At 37.5% G+C, this 21,104-nt stretch overlaps 1 protein-coding gene across 1 annotated transcript in view; it reads left to right on the top strand.

Annotated features, from left to right (window-relative positions):
- The window catches only part of DYNC1LI1 (dynein cytoplasmic 1 light intermediate chain 1), a 46,180-nt gene that overhangs the window by 2,650 nt on the left and 22,426 nt on the right, over positions 1–21,104 (top strand). Inside the window, exon 3 of the mRNA XM_078072795.1 lies at positions 20,859–20,975. Coding sequence (XP_077928921.1) covers positions 20,859–20,975 — 117 coding nt within the window. The remainder of the gene's footprint in view (positions 1–20,858; positions 20,976–21,104) is intronic.

Below are 21,104 nucleotides of genomic sequence, written 5' to 3'. Positions count from 1 at the left end.
GGAGTCCTGTATTTAAAAAACAAAATCTGAGACTGTAATAAGGTTTTACATTTCCAGAAACAACCTAAAATAGGAACAATGACCAAGGCTTGCTTATGTACCCCAACACAGATTGCAGTTTAACCTTAGCTTGCTACATGGCCTCCCCTCCCACTGCCTATGGGAGAAGAGGATGAGGACCAGTAATGTATACATGTGTATGAGCCATTCTCAAAGCATTTTCATATAAATCCTAGTTTATCTCCTCTGCTGCCCTCCTTCTTTCACCACCTCCAAATCTGAGAGGTAGATGTTAGCACCAATTTATAGATGAGATAATGAATTTTAGAGACCTGTTAAGTGAGTTTTCCAAGGTCACACAGCTATTAAGATCCTCTGTTCTGTCACTCTGGCTTGGCTTTCCAACTTGATATAGTCCCTTGCAAGGGAGAGAGTGCCACGTATTCTTCCTACTGCGTAACTTTTTAAAAAGGCTATCTTTGAGTAAAAATACTAGTAATTATTTTAAAGTAAAATCCAAATATTTGTTGGATTCTAGGATGCAGCTTATTGAGGGACACCACTGTGGCCATGGCAGTCGTGTTTAAGCAGTCATTTAATCTACCTAGGACTGACCCATAGTGAAATCCAGAAACACTGTGACATTAGTGCTTAACCATTTTCTTTCTTGAAAGATTTTGAGAATGGACTTCAGTAAAGTTTGTTTTTAATATTAAAGGTAAAACTCGTGCACGTATTTTAAGTAGGATTTAACTTATAAATTGCCCTTTGAAGAACTATTTTTTCCTCTCTACCCTTTATATTTAATCAACTTTTACTACAGTGATTGTAATTATATTTTAATAGCTGCTTTTTAAAGGGCACTTTCTCCATATCTTGGTTACTTTCTTCTGTTTTGTTAAGAAAACTCCCTAAGGAAAATAATAGTGCCTAACATTTATAGAGCACGTACATGTACCAGCCATGAAAGGATTGTTTACAGAATTTGATTATCCCCTTAAAGATTAGGAAACAAACACGGAGCTGTTAAGTAAATTGCTGTAGGGTTATACAGCCAGAAAGAGTCAACATCAGGAGTCTAAAATGTGTAGCCTACCTCCAGAGCCAGTATACTTAACATATACACTGGACTGCCTCCCTAAAGGAAAAGAGAGTTCTCTTTGTAGGAAAAGTAAGGTGTTTAACAGTTTATATTAAGGAATTTTATCTGATTCTCCTGATGTGTCTGTTTCATTGCAAAAAATCTCACTGATTTAGATTAAATGAATTCATTATTTACTAAGACTCATATATAATCTTGGCCCCCAGCACACTGGCTTATAAATAGAATGTCAATATAACTTTCTGATTTGAGGCCAACATAAATTAATGAAAACTAGTTGGCCCTTTGGTAAATCATGTAAGCCTCATCTTTCTCATCTGTAAGTTAAGATATTTGGATTTAGTGATCTCTGAAGTCTTGTCTGATCCCACATTCTTTAATTTGTTTAAATTCTAAAGCTTGTGGGCTATAAAATATTTTTGAAGAGGTATTTTGAGGACATATTGCAGTTGGACTGAAATAAAGAAAGTATTTCCTTGTAGATGTGGGCTCTTTGATTCTACCCAGGGAAGAAATCTAGAGTCTATATTTTTCCTTGAAGGCACTAGTCCAGGATTATGTACAGCCAGCAAAGCCCCACAAAATGCTGAGCATCTTCAGGAAGTATGTTTGAAACAGTCTTTCTTATTCAGGAATAAAACTAGCTTCTATTTATGCTTGAATTATTGGTAGGAAACCTCAAGATACATAGCAAAACTAAATATATAATGGAACTAGAGATCTGTTCACAGAATTAACTTCTATGTGAGGACGGACTTTGAAAATAATGAGACTGTTCACTCTGAAACTGTTACCTTGTGAGGAGCTAGCTGGGATTAAAGATTATCAAGGTTTCATGACTTCTGGAAAACACTAGTTTTTATCAGTTGAAGTATGTTAATGCTGTTTTCTGAAATGATTGGTTATGGGAATATGCTACAAGGAATGGAATGTTACCACATATTGGATATGGATGTGAGTTTTCCAAGGTCACACAGCTATTGGTAGTTGATATTGGATTGGTTGATATTAGATTGGTAATTTTCAAAGAATAACAAAATTATTTACTGCATGTTAGGTGTTGCCACTATTAAAAATATATCATGTGTAGTGTTTTGAGACTCCAGTGACATATTGGTATTTTATATTGGTCAGTCAGTGACCTATTATGTAAAGGGCCAGATAGTAAATAATTTAGGCTTTGTGAGCTATATGGTCTCTGTTGTAAATACTCAACTCTCCCCTTGTAGCCCCCAAACAGCCATAGACAGTACATAGATGAATGGGTATGGCATTGTTTAACAAAACTTTATTTACAAAAACAGGCAGCAGACCAGATTTGTGTGCTGGTTTGTGGACCCTTTAGGGTATAATGGACATCAATTTTACCAATAAGCACAGATGCCAGTTAATAGAGTTTTCTGGCTAATGGAGTATGATGCTTGGTGCATAATAGGGGCTCAGTAAATAAATGCTGAATGAATGATGACGAGCTTTTACTTAAAGTATCATTGTTATTCCAGCTAGAGTTATAGTCTGAGTATAGATTTAAGTGGTGTTAAGAGGAGTTCATATATTTCTTCCAGTGCTGAGAGAGAGCTTGAGCATGAGTGAACAAGGGCACAGCTTGAGTTAGGAAAAAGAAAGGACTCAGTAAGTGAGTGACCATGAACCAATCTTTTTGGGCCTTCTTTTACTTATAAAATCAGGGAGTAGCTGTTAGAAAGACCTCACAGATTATCTCTTTATTCATTTGTTCATCAAAAATTTATTGGAACATGCTGTGCATAAAATGCTTTGCTGAATCATCTGTGGAAACCAGAAGTAAATAGGACTCCGTCCCTGCCCTCTAGGAGCTTATAAACTCCTGTGGGAAAAGACTCAAAGTAGTAAAATCAAATGTGTCAGTATGAAATAATTGCTAAATAGGTCACATAAGATTTTGCAGAAAAGGTGGTATCTGAGTAAAATTTTGCTAAGTAAGATGGGGAGGAGAACACTGTGGCTGCCGCCTAAGGGAGCATGTTGCAGTAGCTAAAAAACTAGTGGAAAGGCCAGGGCAGCTCAGGTGTGGTGGGATCCTTACCTACAGGCACCAAGTCTGGGAGTCAGCCCTTCCTACCGTTTGAAGCTGTGGGATTGTGGGTGAATTACAACCTCCTGATCTGTTAACTGAGATTCTTTCATACTTACTGGGATTAAAAGAACTAAAAGAAATTATGTCTTAAAGCACTTTCCTCTCAAAATTGGAAGTCACTATTTTAAATTGTAATACATGTAATACATGTTTCTTGTCAGAGTGAGAGAAAATATTATGAAGATAAGACAATGAAAACACATGATCCCACCACCTAGAGATACCAGTGTTCATTTTTTCTATGTGTCTCTGTTTATTTGTTTTTTTTTTAAAGGTCTGGGCTTTTTTTTTTTTAAGATTTTAAATTTATTTATTTGTCAGAGAGAGAGAGAGCGAGCAAAAGCAGGGGGAGAGGCAGGCAGAGGGAGAAGCTCTCAGCAAGGAGCCTGATGTGGGACTCGATCCCCGGACCCTGGGATCATGACGTGAGCCGAAGGCAGACGCTTAACTGACTAAGCCACCCAGGTGTCCCTGTATTTGTTCTTTAAACAAATAGGCTCATACCTTATATACTATTTTGAAATCATATTTTTTTTTTTTAAATTCATCAGGGTTGGGTTTTTTTTTTTCCCATGATAATAGATATAGTTTCCTCCCTTTTAGTGACTGAATAATATGTATAGTTACGCCATAATTGTAATCGATGGGTAGACAGATTATTGTTGTATTTAATTTTCCACTTGCCCAATATTATCTTCGGGATAAATTCCTGTAAGTTGAATGGCTGGATCAAAAGTATGTATCTTTAGGGTCTTTCTATATATTACCAAACAGTCTTTTAGGAAAGTTGTGCCATTTTACATTCCTACCATCAGTATGTGAGAGTACTTGTTTACCTAGCACCATTACTAACACTAAGGATTATTCACTTTAATCTTTACCTGTCTGGTAGATAGGTTAAAAATTGGCATCCTAATTTAAAGGCAGTTGAACTGTAGAATATATACTGTATTTATTGATTAAAAACTGTTACTTTAGTGTAACTTTGACCTACTGGAGCATAGGAACTGTTAATAACCATTGGGATTAGCATTTATTGGCTATGATAAATCTTTATTTAATTAAACTCAGTGGTTTTCAGTTCATGTCTAGTCAGTCTGAGAGAGTGAAGGAAATGATAAAGGATAAATTCTGTTTTTTAATGTGAATTAATGAATGATGATATTCAAAGGTAGAGCTTTGGCCAACAGATGGGATGGGAACATCGTGTGTTATGCGTGTTGCTTGGAGGTTCTACTTTATTATATAGCATGTTCACTCTTTTACAGAAGAGGGTTTTGAGCCCCAGGTTACACAGCAGAACTGGGATTCAAAATTGAGTTTGTCTAACTTTCCACTGTACAGGTACTCCTTGACATACTAGAGGGATCTAGTCTTAACAGCCTGCGTACATGTTTACTTAGAACCACGGGGTGCAGATGCTGCAGCTGATTAACAGCCTCTCCCTGTTCTTGCCAGCTGAGGCAAGGGAGGAGATGCTCTTTGTGAGATGGGGAGCAAACCAAAAGCCCCCACCCTGCCTGGGTCATCCAGATAACCTATGGAAGGCCACATAGCAGGTATGAGCCCCAAAGTAGTTCCAGTGAAGACCCCTCATGGCTCTTGTCACCAGAGCTTTCAGATAAAATAGGTAAGTTATTTTACATCATGTCAGGCCAAATAAAAAATGTCAACTTCACAATGTTGGTATCTCACTTGGATAAAGAAGGAATATGGAAGGCTAGAATTCTTTCTATTCTGATTATCATGATGCTGTAGGCCATAATGTATCCGATATAGCTGTGGAGATGTGAATCAAAGCTCTACACAGAAAGCAGGTATCAGGCACACAAATCTGTGCAAAGCAAGAAGAGCACAGTGTCTCAGCCTTCCACCACAACAGGAGAGGAACCTGGGAGAAAAGGGAGGCAGAGTACAGCTTAATTTTACCTTTTGTCATCCCTGTTTATCTCAAGTGAAGACTAGAAGCTGCTCCAAGTACAATGGCAATGTCTGTAGTGTTTAGAAGCATTGCTGGATTCTAATCCTGACCCTTCTTTAGCAAATTGCTTAATCTTTCAGATTATACTATTTACCTTTTAGGATTATCATGTGGATTATAGGAGATGATGTTTGTAAAACACTTATAACAGTGGCATACACTGGAAGTGTTCAAGATAGCTATTATTAATATATTATGAGTACTTAAGTGTTTTGCTTTGACTGCTCGTTTTCATGTGATTTTTGTTTTTTTTTTTTTTTAAGATTTTATTTATTTATTTGGGAGAGAGAGAGAGCAGAGATAGCGAGAGAGAGCACAAGCAGGGAGGAGAGGGAGAAGCAGGCTCCCAGCTGAGCAGGGAGCCTGATGCGGGGCTCGATCCCAGGACCCTGGGATCATGATGAGACCCAAAGGTAGACGCTTAACTGACTGAGCCACCCAGGCGCCTGTGATTCTTGTTTTTATGTTACATTTTTAAAACACTGTTGATATCTTATAAAAGAATTTTACTTGTGGTGTCTCACTGACCAAGAAGTAATGAATTGATAATAGTCATAGAACTTTAAGTCCATCACCATAAATTTTGTCTGCTTTTACCCCCCTCTACTTAGAACATGGGGAGCAAATGGAAATACTTGACTTTCCAGGTTTATACAACTAATTGTGATACTGTTACAGTAAGAAATCACATCTTCTGAATGTTCCTATTTCTAAATCTGTTAATTAAATTATCACATAAAGTTTATGGACATTACCTGTGGTGTTGAATTAGAGATCTGTTGGGGTGATAAAACAGTATCATGAGCATACCTTTACCCCTCTATTGTTTTGGTGGAATTTACAGAAACTTTGTTTTGTAATCAATTTTATTTTCAAAATTGAGGTGAAAAGAAGTAAGAATTGATGGTTATTATTGCTTTATGCTAAAACTGAAGTTCTTTTGGGGCACCTGGCTGGCTCAGTCGGTAGAGTATGCGACTCTTGATCTCGGGGTTGTAGGTTCGAGTCCCACATTAGATGTAGAGATTACTTAAAAATAAAATCTTTAAAAAAATTAAAATAAAACTGAAGTTCTTTTAAGTGCTTGGATCTTATACTTGGCTTACAGAGAGTGACTTATTTGAACAGTACTCAGACAAATAATTTGGAATACAGGCTTATTTGCTGTGAGGAATTTCACTATAATCTGATCAACAAGTCTTTCCTCTGGTCCATCCACTAAGAGGGTTTGGCCTGTAGACTATTTTTGTATGGCCAGCAAGCCAAGAATGGGGTTGATTTGTTTATATTTTTAAAGATTTGGGGGTTAAAAAAAAATCAAAGATGAATATGTGACAGAGACCTTATGTGAACTGCAAAACCTAAAATATTTACTATTTAGTCCTTTTACATAAAAAGTTTCCTGGCACCTGGATGAGGACATGAAAACAGCCCTATTAGAATATAATTTGATCTAATGAAATATTTCAGTTTGTTTTACAAACATCTGTAAAATATGCCCTCTTTAAGAAAATCTAATATAAAATGAAAATTTAGATAAAATATTTAGAGAATAACTTTAGCATCATCATTAAAGGGTTCTTTATAGAAGGACTTTCATCTTAGTCTGTTTCAACAGGAGCTCTCAGTACTTGTGTAAATCTATGTTTACAGATCATTAACTATTTGGCTGGCATACTTAAAGCTAGTATGTCTGTTTCACTGCCAGCTGAAGGCCGAGGAACCGAAGGTAAAGCTTTCTTACAGTTTATACATGACAGGTAGATGAATTCTTCCAACATTTTTTGAAGCCACACAGGCCACATTGCCTTATTTGCCACTTTAAAGCTATATTAATTGTATAGAATGAAGTATATCTATAGTTATTTTTCTTTTATATTACTGCTCAAACCATTAGGCTCTATGTTTTCTTCAAAAATAACTTGGAATTTGGTGATTTTTGTTTCCTGAGTGGTTTGGTCGTTAGAGATGGTTTTTATTTTGTTTGTTTATTTTTCTCCATGCTCTCCGTGGTTCTTTGTGGTTTTGATAACATAGGAGAATTTTAAGATCTCACTCTAAGTGATTCTAAGAAGTGTTTATGTGATTTTAATAGTTTGTATCATTGATTGATGTATTGTAATGCCACTTAGTGTCATAAAAGTCACCCAAATATTCCTATATTTCTGGGGGGGGGTTGTCTTTGCTCCTTTTATTTATGTATTTGGCATTGAATACTTTCTTTTTTTTAATTTTACTTTTTGACAGCCTTCACCCATCCCTGCAACCACTAATCTGTTCTCTATTAGATCTATAAGCTTGGGGGTTTTTTTGTTTTTTTTTTTTTTAGATGCCACACATAAGAGAGATCATACTGCATTTGTCTTTGTCTGACTAATTTCACTTAGCATAGTGCCCTCAAAGTCCATCTGTGTTGTCACAAACGGCAAGATTTCATTCTTTCTTATGGCTGAACAGTGTGTATCTAACATCATCTTTATCCATTCATCAGTGGACACTTAGGTTGTTTTCTTATCTGGGCTTTTATAAATAATGCTGCAATGAACATGAGGGTACATGTATCTTTTCAAGTTAGTGTTTTCATTTTCTTTGAATAAGTTACCCAAAAAATGGAGTTGCTGGATCATATGGTCAAAATATGATCAAAATTTTTAGTTTTTTGGGAAACCTTATACTGTTTTCATCAATGGCTGCACCAGTTTAGACTCCTACCGGCAGGGCACAGAGGTTCCTTTTCTCCATATCCTCTCCAGCGTTTGTTTTTTCTTGTCTTTTTGATATTAGCCATTCTAACAGATGTGAGGTGATATTTCATAGTGGTTTTGATTTGCATTTCCCTAATGATTAGTGATGTTGAACATCTTTTCATGTGCCTGTTGGGCATCTGTGTGTCTTTGGAGAAATGTCTGTTCATATCTTCTACCCATTTTTGAATTGTATTGTTTGGTTTTTTGCTAGTTGAATTGTATGAATTCTTTATGTATTTTGCATTTTAACTCCTTATCAGATATAATGATTTGCAAATATTTTCTTCCATTCAGTAGTTTGCCTTTTTATTTTGTTGATGGTTTCCCATGTTGTACAGAAGCTTTTTAGTGTGATGTAGTCCCACTTGTTTACTTTTGCTTTTGTTGCTTTTGCTTTTGGAGTCAGATTTTAAAAAATCATCGCCAAGACCTATGTCAAGGAGCTTACCACCTATGTTTACTTCTGGGAGCTTTATGGTTTCAGATCTTATGTTCAAGTCTTCAGTCCATTTTGAATTAATTTCTGTGTGTGGTGTAAGATAGTGGTCTAGTTTCATTTTGTATATGGCTGTCGAATTTTCCCAACATCATTTATTGAGGAGACTGTCCTTTACCTATTGTATATTTTTGGCTCCTTTGTCATAAATTAATTGACCATATATGCTTGGGTTTATTTTTGGGCTCTCTATTCTGTTCCATTGATATATGTGTCTATTTTTATGCCAGTACCATACTGTTTTAATGACTGTAACTTGTAATAGAATTTGAAATCAGGGAGCATGATGCCTCCAGCTTTGTTCTTCTTTCTCAAGTTTGCTTTTACGTATCCAGAGTCTTCTGTGGTTCCATACACATTTTAGGATTTTTTGTTTTATTTCTGTGAAAAATACCACTGGAATTTTGATAGGGATTGCATTGAATCTGTAGATTACTTTGGGTTTGAAACCACATAAGCCCCATTGCCCTGCTTGCCACTTTAAAGATATATTAATTGCTTAGAATTAAGTATGTATATAGCTATTTTTCTTTTGTTCTGTTTTTTTTCAGAAATAATTTGGAATTTAGTGACTTCTGTTTCTTGAGTGGTTTGGCCAGTAAAGATGGTTTTTAAATGTCTGTCAATGCCAAATATAGGTATCCTGCATTTTAATATTTTTTAATCCTTCTAATTGCATAATTGAATAAAGAGATGGGGTTCATGATGGACTTTTTAGTATTGTCAAGCATATTAATCTTGGCTGTGGCAGGGAGCTGAGTACTGACAAATCAGTCCAAGCTTTTCTAAGTTTAGTGAAAGAGGTATGTATTATGAGCTTACACAATTAATTGATCTGTTATTGATGAGAGGTAGCCATTTGAGTTTTACAGATATGAATGGATTTTAATCTATTTTAATAGATTGTGGGGAAAGGCCCAGGACAAGTGATTACAGATGAGGTATAGTTACGAAAATAGAGACTGTAGTTGTGATTAAGAGGTAATGAACATTGGTAAAGGATCTTCTGACTATAGCATGGGCGCTCTAGGGTGAATGTGTACCTTCCAAATTAGTATGTTTAAATCCTACCCCACAGTGATGGCATTAGGACATGTGGTCTTTTGTAGATGATTAGATCATGAGGACAGAGGCCTCATGAATGGGATTGGCCCTTATAAAAGAGACACCAGAGAGCTCTCTCACCCCTTCTGCCATGTGAGGACACAGTGAGCAGACAGCTGTTTCTGATCCTGAAACAAGCCCTCATTAGATGTCACATCTGCCAATGCCTTCATCTTGAACTTCCCAGCCTCCAGAACTGTGAGAAATAAATTCTGGTGTTTAAAAGCCATCTAGCCTATGGTGTTTTGTTATAACAGCCCAAAAAGACTAAGACAACATGGTTTCTGTTTTTGTTGAGCAAGCAGGGACAGTGTCTGTTAAGAATAGGGTAATTTCTTATCTCTAAGTACCTTAAAAGCAAGGACTTTATATCCTGCTTACTGTTAAGAGAACTTGCCCAAAGAATATTTGTTGAATGAAGGAGGACAGACTTGACAGACTTACATTCTGCTGAAGGAAACCCATAAATGAGCTGACACACTACACCGAAGTGTCTTAAGTGTACAGTGTGTTGTTGGGAGTGCGCTTAACCAGACTTAAGGGGCAAAGAAAGCTTTCTAGAGCAAACTAAACTGAGACCAGGATAAGCTGCGGTTCTCCCACATGTGAGGGGCAGGGAAGAAATACTCCAGAAAGAAATGGCAGCATGTGTGAAGATTCAGAGTTGGGAGAGACCACCCTCTCTAATGCTCTGCAAGACGTTGTGAATGGCTGGAGCCTAGCATGTGGTTTGTGGGACATGGTGGGAGAGGGGCAGAAAAATTAGGTGGCTTTTGTAAGGAACAGTGGGCTTTATAGTTTGCACTTTATGGCAAGAGCAGCAGGAAGACCCTGAGGGTTTTTCCTGACATCTTATGAAACTTCCAAACATGTTAAAGGAATTTTACAGTGAATATTCATATACCCAAACCTAGATTCTACTGTTAAACTTAACTGTATATGCTTTATCACATAAGCAGTTCACTGTCCCACCCCTTTTTTTATGCATTAGAAGTAAGTTGCTGATACTACTTTACTTCACTCTAAATACTTCAGCTTTTGTATATCATTAACTAGAATACCCCGAAGGGTCTTAAGAAGGAGAAGTGGCATGAGGAGATTGTTGCAGGAAGATCGCTCAGGATGGGGAATGGATTGGTGTGTGATACAAATTTAGTGGATGTTCACTTTTGAGGAGCATGTTTGTATAGTGAGAAGAGAACCAGGCAGAGGCCATGGGTTAAGTGCCTGAAGACATAAAAAGAGAAGAAAATAGTCTAACAAATAATGTGATTAGAAGATGTATATAACAGTAGAACAAAACTGCATCTTTGTAATACCAACAGCATTTTTCACAGAACTAGAATAAACCATCCTAAAATTTGTATGGAACCACAAAAGACCCTGAATAGCCAAAGCAATCTTGAAAAAGAAAAACAACACTGGAGGTATCACAATTCCGGACTTAAGTTATATTACAAAGCTGTAGTAATCAAGACAGTAGGTACTGGCACAAAAATAGACACAAAGATCAATGGAATAGAATGGGATACCCAGAAATAAACCTACAACTATATAGTCAATTAATCTTGACAAAGCAGGAAGGAATATGACAGTCTCTTCAACAAATGGTGTTGGGAAAACTGGAAAGCAACATGCAAAAGCATGAAACTGGACCACTTTCTTACACCATACACCAAAATAAACTCAAAATGGATTAAAGACCTAAATGTGAGACCTGAAACCGTAAATATCCTAGAAGAGAACACAGGCAATAATGTCTCTGACATCAGCCGTAGCAACATTTTTCTAGATTTATTTCCTAATGCAAGGGAAGTAAAAGCAAAAATAAACTTTGGGACCACCTCAAAATAAAAAGCTTCTGCACAGTGAAGGAAATAATCAACAAAACTAAAAGGTAACCTACTGAATGGGAGAAGATATTTGCAAATGACATATCTGGTAAAGGGTTGGTATCCAAAATATATAAAGACCTGATACAACTCAACACCCCCCCAAAAATAAAAATAATAATAATACTCCAATTGAAAAGTGGGCAGAAGACCAAAAAAAAAAAAGGCCAGAGGACATAAACAGACATTTCTCCAAAGAAGACTTACAAATGGCCAGACACATGACTGATCATCAGGGAAATGCAAATCAAAACTACAGTGAGATATCACATCTCACCTGTTAGAATGGCTAAAATCAACAACACAAGAAACAACAAGTGTTGGCAAGGATGTGGAGAAAAAGGAGCCCTCCGGAATGTAAACTGGTGCAGTCACTGTGGAAAACAGTATGGAGGTTCCTCACAAAGTTAAAAATGGAACTACCTTACCGTCCAGTAATCACACTACTGGGTATTTACCCAAAAATACAAAAGTACTCATTCAAAGGAATACAGACATCCCTGTGTTTATCGCAGCATTATTTATAATAGCCAAACTATGGAAGCAGCCCAAGTGCCCATCGATAGATGAATGGATAAAGAAGATGTGGTATATATATATACAATGGAATATTATTCAGCCATAAAAGAATGAAATCTTGCCATTTGCAACAACATGGATGGAGCTAGAGAGTATAATGCTAAGCAAAGTCAGTCAGTCAGAAAAAGACAAATACCATACGATTTCATTCCTATGTGGAATTTAAGAAACTAAACAAGCAAAGGGAAAAAACGAGAGAGACAAACCAAGAAACAGGTTCTTAACTATAGAGGAGAAACGGGTGATTACCAGAGGGGAAAGTGGGGCAGATGGGTGAAATAGATGAAGGGGATTAAGCGTACACATTTATCATGATGAGCACTGAATAATGTATAGAATTGTTGAATCACTCTGTTGTACACCTGAAACTTAATATAACACTGTGTGTTAACTATACTGAAATTAAAATAAAGAACTTAATAAAAAATATTAATAACAAGAAATTATGCAATTTAAACTTGGCACAAGTTATAAGGCACCTGGGTGGCTCAGTCAGTTAAGTGTCTGCCTTCAGTTCAGGTTATGATCCCCGGGGTCCTGGGATCGCGGTCCTGGGATGGAGCCCTGCATTGGGCTCCCTCCTCTGCTTCTCCCTCTGCCCCTCCCCCTGCTGGTGTGCTCTCAAGCTCTCTCTTTCTCTCTCTCAAATAAATAAAATCTTTTTAAAAAATAAGTAAACTTGGCACAAGTTTAAAAACTTTAAAACTAGGCTAGCTATTCAGTGTTTTGGTAAGGATTTTTTTAATATTGTAAATCTTTGTAAATACTACATATTATTGTCTCATGAACTTAGTTACTAGCAATATCATGTTAATACTTATAATAAAGGTGAGTTGAGTTTCTTAGATCTAGGGACTTATTCCTAGAGAATATTCATGAGTTCTCTGAAAATTTTAAAATTGTTTTCATTTTCATGTTAAACTTAAAAAAAAATGATATATATCTTGGATCTTCTGAATGACCATCTTTGGATCTAACTGCTGCCACAAGATTACAGTACTCACTTCTGCATAGGTGTTTATAGTCCTGGTGGTGACAAGCTGAGGCCACGTAATGCAGACAGAACAGAGAGAGGACACACAAATCTCAGGCTCAAAGGAAGTATCCCAGAGCAGTTAGTATTATATTTGGTTGTATTGGCCAGACTGGTTCTTTTTATGAACTGTTTTCCAACATTTCATAGCAATAAGTATCACCTTGAATAGGCAATAAAGAACTTGTCATTAAATAAGTACTTCTTTTTCAGGGCTATTTTTGCAGTGTACTATTAAAGTGGACCAATAAAATAATAGATTGGGTTGAAAATAGTAATATCTATGATAATTGACAATGAGTATTTCCATGATGATCCATCGTGCTTAAAGTGGAAATAATGAAATTAACTAGTAAAAAATACATAAATGCTTCTATTAAACCCAATACTGGCATTTAATTTCAGCAAAACATCATTTGTTATATTGATTGCTAATTTGAATTTTATCAATTCTATAATTTTTATGGCATTTAATATATAATGTCTTCAAGTAGTTATTCAAGAACTGTAAACAAGGGACGCCTGGGTGGCTCAGTCGTTAAGTTAAGCACCTACCTTCGGCTCAGGTCATGATCCCAGGGTCCTGGGATCCAGCCCCACATCGGGCTCCCTGCCCGGCGGGAAGCCTGCTTCTCCCTCTCCCACTCCCCCTGCTTGTATTCCCTCTCATGCTGTGTCTCTCTCTGTGAAATAAATAAATAAAATCTTTAAAAAAAAAACTGTAGGGCACCTGGGTGGCTCAGTTAGTTAAGCGACTGCCTTCGGCTCAGGTCATGATCCTGGAGTCCCAGGATCGAGTCCCACATCGGGCTCCCTGCTCGGCAGGGAGTCTCCTTCTCCCTCTGACCCTCCCCCCTCTCATGCTCTCTCTCTCTCATTCTCTCTCTCAAATAAATAAATAAAATCTTTTAAAAAAGTAAATAAATAAAAATAAAAAACTAAAAATAAAAAAACTGTAAACAAAAAGAATTTAAAGCATTTATATCTAGTCACCTCAGTATTCAGGAGCACTGGACATAAGAATAATTTAAATCACCATGTGAGGAGATCTGTGAAAACTTTCCTTTAAAGAGTCTGAATAGGCAAAGCAGAGGATTTTTAGGGCAGTGAAACTATTCTGTATGATACTGTAATGGCAGCTACATGTCATTATACCCATATAATGTAGAACACCAAGAATGAACGCTCACCTAAACAGTGGACTTTGGGTGATAATGATATGTCAATGTCAGTTCACTGATTGTAATAAATGTACTTCTGTGTCCAGAGTCTGGGAGGTTGTATAGATGTGGGGATAGGATATTCAGAAATTCTCTGAATTTCTCACTCAGTTTTGCTGTGAACCTAAAACTCCTCTAAAAAACAAAGTTTATTGGGGCACCTAGGAGACTCAGTTATTTGAATGTCTGACTCTTTTTTAAGATTTTATTTATTTATTTGACAGAGAGACAGCGAGAGAGGGAACACAAGCAGGGGGAGTGGGAGAGGGAGAAGCAGGCTTCCCGCGGAGCAGGGAGCCCGATGCGGGGCTCGATCCCAGGACCTGGAATCATGACCTGAGCCGAAGGCAGACGCTTAACGACTGAGCCACCCAGGCGCCCCTTGAATGTCTGACTCTTGATTTTGGCTCAGGTCATGATCTCAGGGTCGTGAGATCAAGCCCTGTCTTGGGCTCTGCGCTGAGCATGGAATCTGCTTGTGATTCTCTCTCTCCCTTTCCCTCTGCTTCCTCCCCCACCACTTGCACATGTGTGCTCTCTCTCTCTCTCTAAAAAATAAATTTAAAAGTCCCAAAGTTTATTAATTTAAAAAATCTGAGTCTATTCTAGAACTAGAAAGAAAAGAATCGACATTTCTCTTATGACAGACTACTTTCCTGAAAGGAGTCTTCTAAGTTAAATTGACATCAACTGAAAACTGATTATCCCACAGAAACAATGTTACATATTATAGGCAAAAACTTAGTGCCCAGACTTGTAATAGAAGCTTAAATCAACAATAAAATGCCTAATTTTCTAAAGTATATATGCATCCATAAAAATAGGTGGTAATCAGATAAAACTTCATTTTTTTAAACCCAGGATTTATCTTTTCTCTTTAATTCCTAGTTTAGATGTTAGAAAATAAAAAGATACCTTAAAAAAGGGTCAGAATCAGATCAGTTTATTTCAACTTCTTTTTAGTATTCCAAATGACTTAAATATAAAGGTTTCTGAATTAAAAAACGTACACTTGTAGATAAGCATAAGCAAAAGACCCAAAACTATAATAATATCACCTAGAAATAGTCACTGATTTGGTTATCTCTAGTGGTGATATTATGGAGTGGTTCTTCAGGGCAGAGGATCAAAGGAGAAGGGAGGGAAAATTGAATGGGAAGTAATCAGAGAGGGAGACAAACCATGAGAGACTCTTAACTCTGGGAAACCAACTGAGGGTTGCTGGAGGGGAGGTGGGTGGGGGGATGGGGTAACTGGGTGATGGGCATTAAGGAGGGCATGTGATATGATGAGCACAGGGTGTTGTATGCAACTGATGAATTATTAAATTCTACATCTGAAACTAATGATGTAATATATGTTGGCTAATTGAATTTTAAAGAAAAAAATATTATGGAGTGATTCTTTAAATAACAAGTTTGTATCTTCCTTTTAGTTTATCTAATTCTAATTGTAAAGGTTTAAATCCATAGGCTCCAAATAGGTTTTGAACCCAAATTCATGACATCAACAATACAGTCAATCTTAACTACATATGCTCTATTTTAAATCCTTGTAGCCATCACTAGAGCATGGCTGTTTCCTTTTCCTGAGAACTGAAGTTGAAGAGTTCTCCCCTACTTACGAGACCAGAGTTTATTCCTCTGAGTAAATGTCCATCATTCATTTCACTGGACTAATGATTCTCAAATGTGCCACACTCACCTGGGGATGCTTAATAAACACATTGCTGGGCCTCCCTCCTGGATTTCTGGGGCGGGGTCTAAGAATCTGCATCTCTAACAAGTAACCAGTGTTGCTGATGCTGCTAGTGTAGGTACCACACTTTGAGAACCATCGCATTAGACATTTACTACACTGAGCACTAGGAATACAAAGATCCTTATATCAAAGCCACTGTCCTCTAGGAGGCTCATAAACTGGAGAGGGAAAACAAACAGGAGATAATTTCAAGATACTGTCATTAGGACTACGCTGGAGATAAGCAACAAACCAGGAAGCCAGCCCTAAGGAAATACTCTGGTTTTGCCTGGAAGTCAGAAAGGGCTTTGTAGAGACGGTAGGTAACACTTTAGCCAAATCTTGTAGTGTTTAATGAGCCATGGACAGTTAGTCATTCCAGGCAGTAAGGAAAGCATATACAGAGGCCTGGAGGCAAAGAAGTGTCTTTCTACAAAGGACAAATAATTTGAATGCATGAGCTTTAGGATGTGAGGGGGAAAAGGAGTTGGAAAGTGAGAACAAGTACGGCATGCCAGATCATGAAGGGCATCTTTTGCCAGGACAAGAAGGTCAGACTTTATCCTGAAGATAATGGGGAGCCACTGGCAGTGTTTAGGTATTGTAGAAAGACTGCTATGGCAGAAGTGTGGAAGACTGACTGACAAGGATAAATTTAGGAGTAAGAAAACTAGGTAACTCGATATTAATGGAGTCCTAGCAAGAAATGAGGTAGGCCTGAACTAAGGTATTAGCTAGTAGGGGGGACAGCTGTACTCAAGGCAGACTTGGTTGGGAGCTGGCAGAGAGAGGAGGAGGAAGACTCAAAAGTCAGAGAAGGCTCTCCCTTGCCATTGCTTCAGTAACATCCCCCTCTCCTACTCTACCACTGACCTCTGAGGTGGCTGGTCCCTAGTCTTCCTTGCAGGCTGCTTTTCCATCCCCACCCAACGTTTGTGTTGCCCAGGGTTTCTTTCTCAGACTTCTGCTCTTCTCACTCTGAATGTAATTCCGGGCGCAGCTCCACACACAACTTCAACACCACCTATACCAGTGACCCACAGATTTCCTTCCAGCCTCAGCCTCTCCTGAACTGCTTACTGGTCATCACTACTTGGATGTCCCATAAATACCTCACGTTTCAATATGCACAAAAACAGTATCATTCTCTTGCTACCTTACCCGCACTCACTTATATAATTATTAATGTAAGATTCCAACTTCAAAGACTTTCTATATGTTTGTTCCCTCTACCTAGAACATGTTCTCTCTAGAAACCTCTGTGTTGCCTAAACTTCTACCTTCTCTCAAATATCACTTCCTTGGGTAGGCCGTTCCTAACCACCTCATTTAAAATCTCAACCTCCCTTACATTCCTATTCCTTCTCATCTTATTTTTCTCCCTTGAACTTAACTAACATGGTATGGATTTTACTTAGTCACCCCCTACCCTCAAAAGGTCCAGCGGAACAGGCATTTTTGTTTTTTGTTTACTGCTGTATCCCCAGTACCCAGAAAGTACCTGTGACTGCAGTGCCTGTTAAGTCTGCACTTTCCATGGGGAAGTATACATTCCCAAGCCTCTTACAGGGCAGCCACTGATACATCTGGTCTCAAACAACAAAAATTGCCCCAAAATATTAATGAATTTCACAAATCCCTGAATGAAGGTATAAATTTTGTTCCCTTAATCTACTTTGGGATTATTTTAAAACTTTATTGTGTATTAATGAGTTTGAAATACAAAAGCCTAAGAAGTTAGGACAGAAAAAGGATAAAATTTCAAGTCTGTCGATGTGTTTCTATATAACAAAAAACAAAGGATTGTTAACTGCTCCCTTTGTCCATATCCTAGTCAGATGGAGCCATCAGTGGCTTCTGTTTCTATCTCCATAGCAGGAGCTGCAATCCTTTCCAGAGTGCCCTCTGCCTTCATTTAGGCAACAGTAATTGTAACATAACCCTGAATGGGGAACTGTGATTATCTCCCATTTGGCAGATGATGATACTGGAGCTCAGAACTGCCAAAGATAAGTATCTTATTCAAAGTTTCATGGGAAATGACAGGGGCAAGATCTAAATTCATATAAATTTAAGTTCGAAGCACACTCTTTCCAATATGCAACAGTGCTGCTATTTTAGAGGCCATTAAAATAATACTGTTTATTATTTTTACATTATGACTCATAAGAGAAAAAGGTATTTCTGCTCCCAGGAGTCATTTCTATTTTCAGAAGAAGAAGAAAATGATTTAATGCATTCTTTGTGGGCTGCCTCTGAGTGACAGGTGGTTATATTCCTATTCTCTTGATTTTACCTTTCAGGACTGGGAATAAAGTTTGTTTTATTATACTAGTAACTTCTTCTCTCCTGAAATTTTAAACGATGATAGTTGTGCCTCTTAATATTCAGCACCTTGGAGATCCATTTTAAGATAAATCTTACAACATTAATTTTGAAAAAGAGTATACTATCAAATAAATGTAATATGGTAAATACGGTAGTTTGAGATTTTTTTTCCCTACCCTGCGATTTCAGAATTTCTCACTTCTGGTAACAAATTGGAAGTGTTCACATTGAGAATACAGAACATTTCATAGACACACGCAGGCTATAAGGAAATCTAATGAACTCCTCTCTACTTAGAGATGAGAAAATTGGGACCAGGCTAGTCACAAAGATTGTGGGAGCATGGTAATAATTCAAGCCTTGCAAGAGAATCCAAGTCAGCCTTCTCAAGAGTGTGACTCTTGTTTACTCTCAGGAGAAAATGAAATGAAGGCAAAAACAGCAGAATATCTATTCCCAAGAATATTCTAACATAGTGCTTGGCACAGAGAAGATTCTCAAGATGTCTGAAGAAGCACTTTGCTAACTGAAACAGAATTTTTCTGGGAGCAAAACTTCTATCCACTACTCCTCTCTTCTTCAGCTTTAACAACATTTGGAAGCTACAGTTGGTTGAAAATTGAACATTCATATTTTACACACGTTTTAAGCCCATTTCTTCTTTTCATAAGTCTTAAGCCTCCATTAAAATGACCAATTTCTGCAGCTGTCACTTTTTCTACATCTAAATGAACTCTGACGTGATTTGTCTTGATGGCAAATGCAGACATCTGAAAATAAACCTGTTTCATAAAACATCTGAGAAGGCCAATGAAGACATATTCTGCAGACAAACTCTCATGTGTTACCTACCATTTCTATCTGAGGTATTTATAAAGATGCAGGGTTTTTTTCTTTTTCTTTTTCTTTTCTTTCTTTTTCCAAGATTTTATTCAAATTCAGTTTAGTTAACATATACCGTAGTTCTATTTCAGGAGTAGAATTTAGCGATTCCTCATGTACATATAACACCCAGTGCTTATCACAACACATGCCCTCCTTCATACCCATCACCTATTTAGCTCATCCCCACACCCAGCTCCCCATTTTTTTCTTTTAAGTTTTTTATTTAATTAAAAATTTTTTTTAAGTAGGCTCCACACTGGGCGTGGAGCCCAACTCCTGGCTTGAACTCATGACCGTGAGATCAAGACCTGAGCCGAGATCAAGAGTCAGATGCTTAACCAACTGAACCACCCAGGAGCCCCAAGTTTTTTATTTTAATTCCAGTATAGTCAACATACAGTGTTATATTAGTTTCAGATGTACAATGGAGTGACTCAACAATTCTACACATCATTCAGTGCTCATCATGATAAATGTGTACGCTTAATCCCCTTCATCTATTTCACCCATCCTCCCCACATCCCCTCTGGTGATCACCTGTTTGTTCTCTATAGTTAAGAATCTGTTTCTTGGTTTGTCTCTCTCTTGTTTTTTCCCTTTGCTTGTTTAGTTTCTTAAATTCCACATAGGAATGAAATCGTATGGTATTTGTCTTTTTCTGACTGACTGACTTTGCTTAGCATTATACTCTCTAGCTCCATCTATGTTGTTGCAAATGGCAAGATTTCATTCTTTTATGGCTGAATAATATTCCATTGTATATATATACCACATCTTCTTTATCCATTCATCTGTCGATGGGCACTTGGGCTGCTTCCACAGTTTGGCTATTATAAATAATGCTGCGATAAACACAGGGATGTCTGTATTCCTTTGAATGAGTGCTTTTGTATTTTTGGGTAAATACCCAGTAGTGGGATTACTGGACGGTAAGGTAGTTCCATTTTTAACTTTGTGAGGAACCTCCATACTGTTTTCCACAGTGACTGCACCAGTTTGCATTCCCACCAACAGTGCCAGAGGGCTCCTTTTTCTCCACATTCTTGCTAACACTTGATTTTTGTGTTTTTGCTATTAATATTTTTTAAGTCTACATTTTATTTTTGTTTGTTCTACATTCTTTCTACTCTTGTTCAATATATTACCCCCACCTCTCTCCTTTACTATTATTTCTTATGACTTCATGGTTTTGGTGAGGCTACAGCCAGAATTCCCTGCCCTGGTCAGTTTTGATGTACCATCCATCCTCCATGAGTGTGGCCCGTGGGTGGGTACATGACCCAAACTGGGCCAGTTAAGAGTCTTTATCTGAGGTGCTTCAGACTGAAAGCCAGTAGGGAGAGTCTTTTGTTCCTTGTATATTAAACTGGGATGACATAAGAGTTGAACTTCCAGAAAAGTACCCACAGACGAAGCCATTTGTAATAGGGTAGAACCAGACTTAACAGGAAGGGCTGAGACACCAGGACAAAGAATCTTGGAGGTGAAGTCTGCATCTTTAGCTGTATAATTACCTAGATCTCTTCCATCAAATTACCCTTTTGGTTGCAGTTACAGTTGGGTTTTTCAGTTGACATTAGAAAGCATCCTTAAATAATCTATATTATAATTAAAAAGAGTTGTCCTCTTTTACAGGTGAAGATGGAGCTGGAAAAACAAGCTTAATAAGAAAAATTCAGGGAATAGAAGAGTACAAGAAAGGAAGAGGCTTGGAATATTTGTACTTAAATGTTCATGATGAAGACAGGGAAGGTGAGTGTCATTTATATGTAAAACAAGTTTCCTGAGGCCATTCTGAGTTGCACTGCTGCTCATACTAGTCTTTGACTTTTCTTAGTGTGTCATTTTTCACTAGGAGTCCTAGTCTGTCATGCTAGTCAG

The sequence above is a fragment of the Halichoerus grypus genome, chromosome 1 (assembly GCF_964656455.1).
Source record: "Halichoerus grypus chromosome 1, mHalGry1.hap1.1, whole genome shotgun sequence".
NCBI classification, from domain to species: domain Eukaryota; kingdom Metazoa; phylum Chordata; class Mammalia; order Carnivora; family Phocidae; genus Halichoerus; species Halichoerus grypus.
This window is presented reverse-complemented; position numbering and strand designations above follow the sequence as displayed.